General features: G+C 42.0%; 1 protein-coding gene across 1 annotated transcript; it reads right to left on the bottom strand.

Moving 5' to 3' along the window:
• Positions 1-327: 327 nt before the first annotated feature.
• Positions 328-9,535, bottom strand: vgll2b (vestigial-like family member 2b). The gene is made up of 4 exons (XM_012864581.3): positions 9,222-9,535; positions 8,451-8,799; positions 3,082-3,528; positions 328-1,382 (listed from the first exon to the last, which is right to left on the bottom strand). The coding sequence occupies exons 1-4, from the start codon at positions 9,306-9,308 to the stop codon at positions 1,339-1,341; spliced, it is 927 nt and encodes a 308-aa protein (XP_012720035.2). The 5' UTR covers positions 9,309-9,535; the 3' UTR covers positions 328-1,338.
• Between the last annotated feature and the right edge of the window lie 693 nt (positions 9,536-10,228).

Raw genomic sequence — 10,228 nt, 5'->3', positions numbered from 1 at the left:
TGCCATCATGTAGATCCACACATACAAGTTAAAGTTGCTTTCTTATTATGCTGCAATAAAATGGTTTCATCCTTTATTTGTAGGTGCATTTTGATGCTTAAATATTTCAAAAGTCAGATAAAACCTACAAAAACACATTAATTTGATGATGATTAGGTAGATGGGGAACAAAACAGCCAGTGTCCAAATAAAAACCACTAGCAATTATAGAAAACCATTGCCAAAAACACTTCTGAGAGTTTTTGACAGAAGACATAAGGAAGTGAGGGCTAGATCAAGCCTTTTGATGCATGCACGATTACTGAACTCATTCAGGAGATGTGGCAATTAACCATAAAAATATTTATTGACATCAAAATCTTCTTGGACACAAAAATGAGAAGTAATTCACACACGAAAAAAAAAATCCAAAAAATATTCAGGAAGTCCAAGTTCAAAACCACCACGAACAAAAAAAAAAAAAAGATATTTTGAACCAAAATGGAACATCTTCATATTAAAAATACAACCTTCTCTGAGAGTTTTCATGGATAAATACGATCTGACGGCATTTTAAAACAATATCCTTGAGAAACTACACCAAAACCACATTGCACTGGCTGATCTATAAATGTCCACTTTGAGAAACATGATCAACTAAACCGCATGAATCTCAGAACACTGGCCAACCAATCATGTTAGAAATACACATTAATACCGATAAATATAACACTTTATTTTAAAAATGTTTAAAAAAAAAAACGCCTTGTGATGACTGTCACAAAGCGCTAACCTCCGTGAATTCTGCTCTTGGATATTGCTGCGCGTTGCATTTGTGAAATGCAGATAAGTGGATAATAACAATGACTGTAGCAACACAGAGCGCGAGACAGAGATAACCAGAGAGGCTGGAAGAAATCCCCGCTCGCTGCGATTCATCCCTGTTCCCCCTCTGTTCTTCCCTCTCTTTTTTTTTTCTCTGTCCCCTGCAAAAGTCTGCCGTGATCCTGCGCTTCCCGATCCAAACGGGTCGCCGTGGCTCTCATCCTGCCAGCGCCACTGGATTCAGACCGCAGGAGAGAGCGAGCAGCGGCGGTGCACATCGCAGCCAGTTCAGACGCCGGGCCTCTCTCTTTATCTCCATGGTGCACACACGTCGACTTGGAGCGAGGCCGTGTACTGGCAGGGGAGGCTGAAGGCAGAAAGGAGGGGGTGGGCGGACGGGGACGTGGTGTGAGAGCGAGTGGGGAGGGTCGGTTTGGAGCGGGGAGGGTAAAAGGACACAATGCTTGAAAAGCGGAGCGGGTCCAGGGACTAATTGGGTCTGGTAATGGCAGGTCAGTGTGACTGAAGGGCTCGTTAGAACCAGTAGAGCTCCTTGCCTTTCTTGTGCTGCTGGAGACCTGGGGAAACAAAAAAAACAGGGAAACAATGAGAACGACAGCCGTGAACAGCAGAACACAGGTTGTCATGGAGCCTTCTACGGCCAAACACGCTGCTTTAGGCAGGCGAAAAGAGAGCTTCTGTGATGATTATGATGTGTTGTGTGTTTCTCCATCCCGGTCTGCACATGGGGGCAGCTTGGAGCATAGAAAAATCTTTGTGCGTGTCTCTGCAAATCTGAACGGATTTGGAGTAAATTTCTTGGTTTTTAAAACTGTTGACGCTCTCGGTCAAACCTATTTCTCAGATTTGCTTTTATCCCACAGGCCCCAAAGTGAGAACTAACAAGAAGGCCGACGTTCACGCTGTTTTGACAGCTCTGAGCGGTGCATAGCACCGTAGCTATTCAATCTGGCTTTTAGTTTGTCATAATCAGTTATTATCTATTTATAACTTTACATTTTCTTTAACTGTTATGTCACGTTTGATCTTTTGAATTGTCGTTTCTATGGGCCGAAAGCAAAATGAACATTATCACAGACATGTCCAATTCATATTTCAGTATAATCCCATAACATAGACAGATTCAAATTCAGTTGTATACATTTCAGTTCAATCACAGTTACACTACAATGCAGGTTCTACTCATACTGGCAACAGGTAATTACTGATTACCTGAGCAAACATTTGTCAACACTGGAAAAGGGAATGCTCCCTTTTAGTAGAAAATAAAGTTTGCTTCTTTGATTGATTTGATAATTGATTGATTGCCTAATTGATACCAAATCATCTAGGATAAAAAAAAAATTATACAGCCATGTGTCCTGGTGTGTTTTTATTGTTAAGAATAAATCAATTGAGTATCTTCGGATTAGAATAGTGTGTTCCTTTAATTTGCATGTAATAAATGCTAAGCTTGTAAACGTTAGAGTTTAAATCAGGGGTGTCAAAAGAGGGGCCGTGGTTTGATGCAGATGGAGACTTTTTTCCTTTTAAACAGGGCCAAATTATTACAGACAAGTTAAAATCTTACAATTGTAAATGTCCCGTTCAACATAAAGTGTATGTCTTTTAATAATAACCATATTTTTTACATTCTCTTCAATATCATAGTAAATAAGACCACATCTATCCAATGACTTTTACTCAAATGCAGATGTTGGTGCCGTAAAACCTGCATTGAAATATTATCTATAAAAATTGTCGAAATACAGGAAGCGTTTTTTTAAAGACGGACCCAAATCCAGTTTTTATGGCTGAAAATAGACTTTTTTTCATTTACTGTTTTTTTTTTCTTCAATCAACCCCCAAAAGAATATTCAAACTGATGACCATCTTTTAATGAGGCAAATGTGACAAACACTTTTTAAGTTTTGGGTCAACAATGATTTACGCATCCCCTTTCTATAGAAATTCTGACTAATTCGTTTAATTAAAACATCCCATTCCCATATTTTGTGGAGCAGGTAAAAAAAACTCTTTTAAATCACAATATACTGTTTGGGTAATTTTAGTTTGTTTTGAAAGTGCATTTCTGGTCCTCCAGTACTTTCGATTTAACAATTTTGGCCCACGTGAAGAAAAGTTTTTGACACCCCTGGTGTAAATAATGCATATCCTTATCTTTTTCCTTTGCTTAAACTTTCTTTCCAACAACAGCCTTAGAAATGAGTCGAAAAAGAAACGCTCGCATGATTCAGGACACTTCTTCGTCGTTACCTGCATCCATGTTGAGAGCCAAGGTCTGACTGACGTCTCCAGGGGGCAGCAGGCCTGGCCAGGAGGCGGTGGGCTCCAGCTTGCCCACTTCATAGTGGCTTGACAAGGTAGGAAGATGAGGCGGTCTCACGGTGGGCACGAGCAGGCCCCCGTAGTGAGGCTCCAAAGCTGACGGTGAATACAGTTCGTGAAGAGGTCGAGGGGGTCCGTAGGGCTGGGCCTGAGGGTATCCCCAGCCCTCGGGTGGGTGAGCGTGGGGGCGAGTGTGGGCGTGTGGGTGCGGATGAGCATGTGGATGTGGCAGACCTGGATGGAGCGCTGACGCGTACGGGTCCATGGAATAAGCGGGCGCGCTGGTCTCACAGTGGGGGCGGCTCTGAGGCGAAGAGTAGTTACTGTCCCAGAAAGACGGCGGGAAGCTTCGCCGACTGTTAGAAGACGACGTTTCTGACAGAGGGGGGAGAGAAAAAACGCCGATCAAATCCAGATCCAGTGTTGAGCTGTTGCACGATCCTTACCTTCAGATCAATCAGCTACAAAACAGAGATTTTAAAACAGAGCAGGAAGCTCACAGTAAAACACTGAACAGTGGGATGAATCTTTGAGGTCAAATTAAACATCTTTAGATCATATTTAATTATATTTCAGCTCTTCACCTCAACAACTCCTCCAAAGTCTGACCTTTTCTTCCAGTCCTGTGGACATAGAAATATCACTAAGCCCTGCATCCATATGCAGTGTTTAAAGACACATAACCTTTTTTTATACCTCTTCACTGTCTAACATTAAATAAGACTCAATGGGTGATGGGTTAAAAGCAGAGAACAAATTTTGTTGTAATGTATGTTTCAATGTATGTTTCAATGTATGTTTCAGTGACAATAAAGATGATATTACTATTACTATTTACTATTACTAATTGTTTCTGTTTTGGGCCAGTTAGGACCACTAAAATGATTTGTCTTTGCTAAACACCAGTTGAGATGGTGTTCTCAGGCTGACGAGCGTTTCCACTTTTACCTCCAAACGTATGATGGTTATTATGGTAAAAACATTTAAATTTCAGTATTATCAAACTGCAGGACATGTCTCCAAAAACGAATCTCATTTGCAAACTGTAATCTGTCTGTTTTATGTTCATTTTGAGCAAATGGCTTCTTCCTTGCTGTGTGGCCTTTCAGCCCATGTCGCTTCATGACTTGTTTCAGTGAAAATGGCGCTCTCTTACCGGGTTTAGGCAACATCTTTGACGCTTGCTGAGGAGTTGACAGAAACATTTTGTATAAAAGAAAACATTCCTGGGACACAGGACCCTTCCTGAACGGCCATGGCAGCTGGACATTCCCGTTAAGGAGATGAATGTGGCACCTTCAGGCATCTGGAAACTGTACCAAAGGATGAACCAGACCTGCTGATATGTACAGTCCTCTTCCCATGCCTCTGCAAACTTAACTCAGTTTTCCAATATATCACACAGGGAAGCTGTGTGTTTTGAGTTGTCTTTAAGTTCATCCACAGGTGTGTCTCTGTTTAGCTCTAATGTTGTAAATTAACCTATAAGAAGCTAACAAAGTCATGACATCCTTACCGAGGCTCTCCCAAATTCTCTACTTAGTCTATGTAAACAATTTCTACCTTATTTTTCTAGAATTTGGTATATGGAAATTATTGTGGCGAGCCTAACTGACCTAAAACTAAAAGGAAAGTCTAAGTTACTGACACACATTGAGGAGAAAGGGTAAAGTATCTTTTTTATAAAATGTATCTAAACATCTGGTTTGAAATGCAGTTTTATCATTATTTAACCTTGATTTTTAATATGGAAAAAAAAATTGTGTGTACTTTACGGGTACATCTTAAGAACTAGAATGTTGCGCAAGTGCAACATTTTTTTGTCAGTCGACTCAGAAAACAAAACTCATATATTTTTGCTCAATGGTCCAAAGCCCTGTTTTCAGATGAAAGTAAATTCTACATTTGCTTTGGAAACCAGAGACCCAGAGTCTGGAGGAAGAGCGAAAAGCCACTGAAGTGATGTTGTTTAAAGTCCAGGGGGAAGTTTCCACAGCCAGCGATGCTTTGGGGCGCCATGTCATCGCTGATGTTACTCCTCTGTGTTTTCTGAAGTCAATGCAGCCATTTACCAGCAGATTGTAGGGCACTTCATGCTTCCCTCTGCAGACAGGCTGTATGGAGATGCTGATTTTGTTTTCCAGCAGGACTTGGTAGCGGCTCACAGAGCCAAAAGTACCAGGAGCTGGTCTAGTGACCACGGTGTTCCTGTTCTTGGCCAGCAAACTCCCCTGACCTGAAACCCACAGTAAATCTGTGGGCTGTTGTCAGCAGGAAGGCAGGTGACCTGAAGGCAGCTTTCAAAGCTTCCTGAACACCTTTGCAGCGCTGCAGGCTGATGGCCTCTATGCCACGGCGCGTGGATGCAGTAACTCATGAATAGAAATGGACATACTTTTCAGAAGCCTGACATTTCTGCTTAAAATGTCCTTTTTTGATTGGTCTAATGTGATATTCTAATTTTCTGAGACATTGAATTTTGGGTTTTCTTTACCTGTAAGCCATGATCATCAAAGTTACACAAAATAAAAGCTTAAAATATTTTCCTCTTTGTGCAATTAATCTCTTGAAAAGAACTGTTTCACTTTCTGAGATGACTGGCAAATAATATTTTTTTTTTAAATGTACCTGTACTTATTTATTTTAGTTTCATTGATGTGACAAATTAAGTTTAAGATAAGTTACTTGAATCAAACATAGATTTAATTGTTTTCTATGTATTTCTTTTATTTTTATCTTGGTTTTAACACTTATATCAGGATTTTATCATCAATGCTTTTTAGTTTTTCATTGCCGCCTGTCACATTGTGATACCTTCATTGTGTATAAGGGAGGCTTTAAAAATACAGGTTGACCGACGGATCGGTGCGCTTAATGCACAGAAGCCAATGGACGGGCCGGAGCCGTGCATAAAACGTAGATGTCGCTCACATGACTGCGACATCCTCGGGTTCAAATATCTTCCTCGTTGGATCATAGGGTCACACGACCCAAGTCCCAACAAGACACAGAAATAAACACAACCACGCTCCCGGACACTGAAGGGAGACACAAGTTAGAAAGAAAGATGTCCCTATATCCTCGAATGCTATATAAGGCAGACGCTGTGACCTGGAGGCAGCCCAGGGCTCACCGAGTGTTAAATCACTGGCTGTGGTGACACTTCTCACTTTCATGTCAGCCCGGTGCTCCTGAAAGTCTAAAAACACACACAAGCAGCTCTGACCCCCGTGCTAGCACCCGCCGCCCCTCTCTTCTGCGGGCTGCACCTTCACCTGTTGTTTTCGCAACCCCCCCCCCTCCCCCTTCTCTGTACGCCCTTGACAGAGATTCAATATGCTGTTATAACTTTTCAGAAATATAGTTTTATATTTAGATATTCCTCAAGAAGACCCGCCATGCCTCCCATTGTTGCAGCCGCACTGACAATGGATATAAATCTGAGCGGCAGGCGGGCTGTGCCACCAGTGTGGGCCACGAGCTGGAATCAGCGTCAGAATGCCTGCCGCGGAAATGTTTGAAGGGGATACGCCGGCGGGGCTGTATGCTTACAGCCGGGTATAAACATAGCATCTGTTGTGAGGCAGGGCGTGCTCGCTGGTGCCGAAATGAAGACGTCCAGCCCGGACGAGAAAAAAGAGCGGGGGAGACAGCGGAGCGGGGCGGCGTGTGAGGGTGAAGACCCTACATGGAGAGCTGAGGGACGCCCTGTTGGCGGTAAGGAGCTCAGGAGGATTTTCGATTTCAGCAGTTTAAAATATCTAAATGTCAACAATAACACTATTAACGTGGTATTTTGAATTTTTTTACGGCACCAAAAATTACTAAGCAAAATTCAATTTTATTTATACAGCGCCAATTCACGACTTTGACTTTCCAAAGTCAAATTCAATCAAATTATACAGATTGGTCAAAAGGTTTCCTCTCTAAGGAAACCCTGCAGATTGAGTCTTGACAAGCAGCAAGATCAAAACTGTTGACCACACAGTTTCCAATTTTGGATCCAAAAGCAAACAATGCACACAAGCGCACAGACATTTGGGCCGGCCCAAATCACAGAACCTTTATTCTGCCAAACAGCCGTTGACCTGCATGACCTTCTACAACGTGCTAGCCTTCAGTCCCGTCACTTAATCACCTGCTTTGCTCAAGAACCGTCAACTCTGCCATGTTTATCAAAATCTATGAAACACACCCTAATGCAGAAGGAGCACACTTACGGTGTGTGGGCCCCATCAGGTGGCCGAACAGCAGCTCCTGCAAGTACAGAGGGTCTAGCTGGAGGTTCAGAGGGAGCAGAGGCTTCTGTATTGCTGTCCCTTAAATGTGGAATAACCTACCAGTGCATATTGGAGAGGCTCCTTCACTGCATACTTGTAAAACTCGTCTTGAAACCCATTTTTATTTTTTGGCTTTCAACATCAGGCAGTTTTGCTTTGACCTTGGTTGTCTTGGTTGTCCTCGGTTGTTTGGATTTATTAAGATTAACCTTTTATTGTTCTTATCTCATATTTATACTTTTTTTGCCCTTTGTTTCGGCTGTAGTTGTTGCTTTATCAATAGAGTTGGTATGGTATATGGGTTCTGCTCAGACTTAATGTTGGTAAAATGGGACTGGGACCCAAACTGGGCTCTATGGGAACCACGTGTGTTGACCAATTTGAAAACGGAAATAACAGTTTGCAGGCCTCGCTTGGGTGTTTTTGAAGAAAATCTGATCAAAATGCACAAAAAATATCATATGGGTATCAATTTTCACCATTAGTCCCGCATGAAACATCTGGAGGCAATTAATGTGTCACGTTACACCAAGTAGCCCATGGACAATTCACTCTTAAGCCTTATTTCATACCAATATGGGCCCAACAGGGTCAGCCTGAGATATGTGAGGATTTTGCAGCTACTTAGAGCCTCATTCTGTTCTGGAGGCTGTTCAGGGTTTGCATAGTTTAACTGTCATCACTAGAATCTAATTTAATCATTTTTAGTGCTTCAGGGTTGAGAAAACATTTAATGTATGGAGATCATCAGGAAACATCTTTTATATATAGCTTTAATATTATTATTATTATTATTATTATTATTATTATTATTATTATTATTATTATTATTATTATTATTATTATTATTATTATTATTATTATTACATTGCTTGGTTACTACACCATATTGTTCCCCTGACAACTTAGTAATGAAAAATCTATTTTCAGAATGGTCCCTATATATATATATATATATATATATATATATATATATATATATATATATATATATATACATGGTGGCCATGTAGGTACCTGTTCCCTGTTGTTCTGGCCCCCGCCGTTTGCCCTCTCCATCCATGTAGGAGCTCAGCGCCCGGGAGAAGTGCTCATCCACCACACTGCTGATGTCTCCGTGGTAGTAGGTGAAGAGCACACAGCGCGACGTCAGGTACTCTGCCTCGGGGGCCTCCTGCTTCTCTTTGGGGCCCTCCGTCGTCCTTGGTACCGCAGGTGTGTAAGAGGAGGAAGAAGAAGAACTGGACGAAGATGAGGAGGAAGTTGATCCTCCAGCGCCTGGGCCCCCAGACATCCCTTCAGGAACGCTGGGAGTGTCCATAAAATCCCGACTGTTGGGTGCGGAGCTGCTCAGACCTGAAGGAGCCTGTCAGAGGGAGGTCAGCGGGCAGGAGGGGTGGAAGGGGCGGATGGGAGGGAGAACAGGGAGAGGGTTAAGACAGGTGTTGCAGAAGACGCTTCTGGAAATTAATGCGAGGCTTTTTGGCACGCTTTTCATTGTGTTGCTGGGTTGGCATGTCCATGCATACGCTCAAATATAAGTCCATAAGACTCTGGTATGGATAAGGGAAATTAACAGCTCAATTAAAAAATATTAAATAAAAATTTTGTCGTGAATGTATTAAATACCTGTATCATAACCAAACCTATCCGTTTACGCGCAAGCAACATACACCAGCCAAAATCCAGCTTTTTTATTAACATGTTTTTTTAATCTCACCAACTTCAATTGTACTTGGAAAAAAAAAAAACATTTTCCTGAACGTTAAATATTTGCTCACTTCCTACCTGAAAGCTATTGATAAAAGCGGGAGCGGTTGATGCGTACGGTGCGTAATGTCCATAGGCTGGATACATAACATCCAAACAGCTCATGGTAAACGAGCGGCGTCCTCGCTGTTCTGCTGGAACCGACCTTCACGACCGACAGCGCGACAACATCCCGTCCGTGTGTGAAAGTGGGAAGAGCTCAGTTGGGGTTATGCAGCGCGAAGTAAAGCCCGTTCCAGATATGACATATTCACTCCAGAAGGGTGCACCCCCTCCGCTTCCCGACGCGCTTCTCAATAGCCGCGGCTGCAGAATGCGGAGAGGTTTATTAAGCAGCATGAGGGTGTCCTGTCCTGTGCATCGCAGTACAACCCCTCCTACTCCACCACCTCCTTCCCCTCCTAACCTCTAGCTTCACGTTTTCCCCCGCTGCACACTTCCACTCACAACTAAAAGAAAGTGTATGATCGTTTGTTGAAAGCGTTAAGCATTGAAATAATGGTGCATATAGGTGCATCCCAATGAGTTTAAATATCCGTTTAATAGTTCATTTATTTAAACTATTAAGTGTAATATCCCATTACGCTCAACCATGGTAGTTGCTCACTTCATGTTAACAATTAATTTCCAGTTAACACATAAAAAAAGTGTTAGTCGGGTTAAAAACAAACGATTTTGTAATGTTTGTAATATTTTTGTAATATAAATCAGTTGAACCTATCTAGCGCTTTATTTTAATGTGTTAATTGGAAATGAAACGTTAACATAAAGCAAACAACTGCCCTGGGTCACTTTTCTGAGCACATATATGCATTAATTACCACATAAGAGTTATAAAAATGGGGTTTTGAATATATCAGTTTTGGCCTCTATAGAAGTATGTCCATGTAATGAATGTACAGTTGGGGCTCATTTTGCATGTATTCCTGCATCAGTGCAGCATGACGTTAAGGCCAGGAAACCCAGGTTGCTTTAATAGTGGCCTTCAGCTCATCTGGATTGTTGATTCTGCCGTCGCTCATCTT

The sequence above is a fragment of the Fundulus heteroclitus genome, chromosome 19 (genome assembly GCF_011125445.2).
Source record: "Fundulus heteroclitus isolate FHET01 chromosome 19, MU-UCD_Fhet_4.1, whole genome shotgun sequence".
Lineage (NCBI taxonomy): Eukaryota > Metazoa > Chordata > Actinopteri > Cyprinodontiformes > Fundulidae > Fundulus > Fundulus heteroclitus.
This window is presented reverse-complemented; position numbering and strand designations above follow the sequence as displayed.

What these genes read in the sequence shown, in the direction of transcription:
- vgll2b (XM_012864581.3), bottom strand. Translation starts at nt 9,308, where the DNA reads ATGAGCTGTTTGGATGTTATGTATCCAGCCTATGGACATTACGCACCG. An exon ending in GCCAGAACAACAGGGAACAG is followed by an intron (nt 3,529 to 8,450) that starts GTACCTACATGG and finishes CCCCTCTGTCAG; the next exon opens with AAACGTCGTCTTCTAACAGT. An exon ending in GGCTCTCAACATGGATGCAG is followed by an intron (nt 1,383 to 3,081) that starts GTAACGACGAAG and finishes TTGTTTCCCCAG; the next exon opens with GTCTCCAGCAGCACAAGAAA.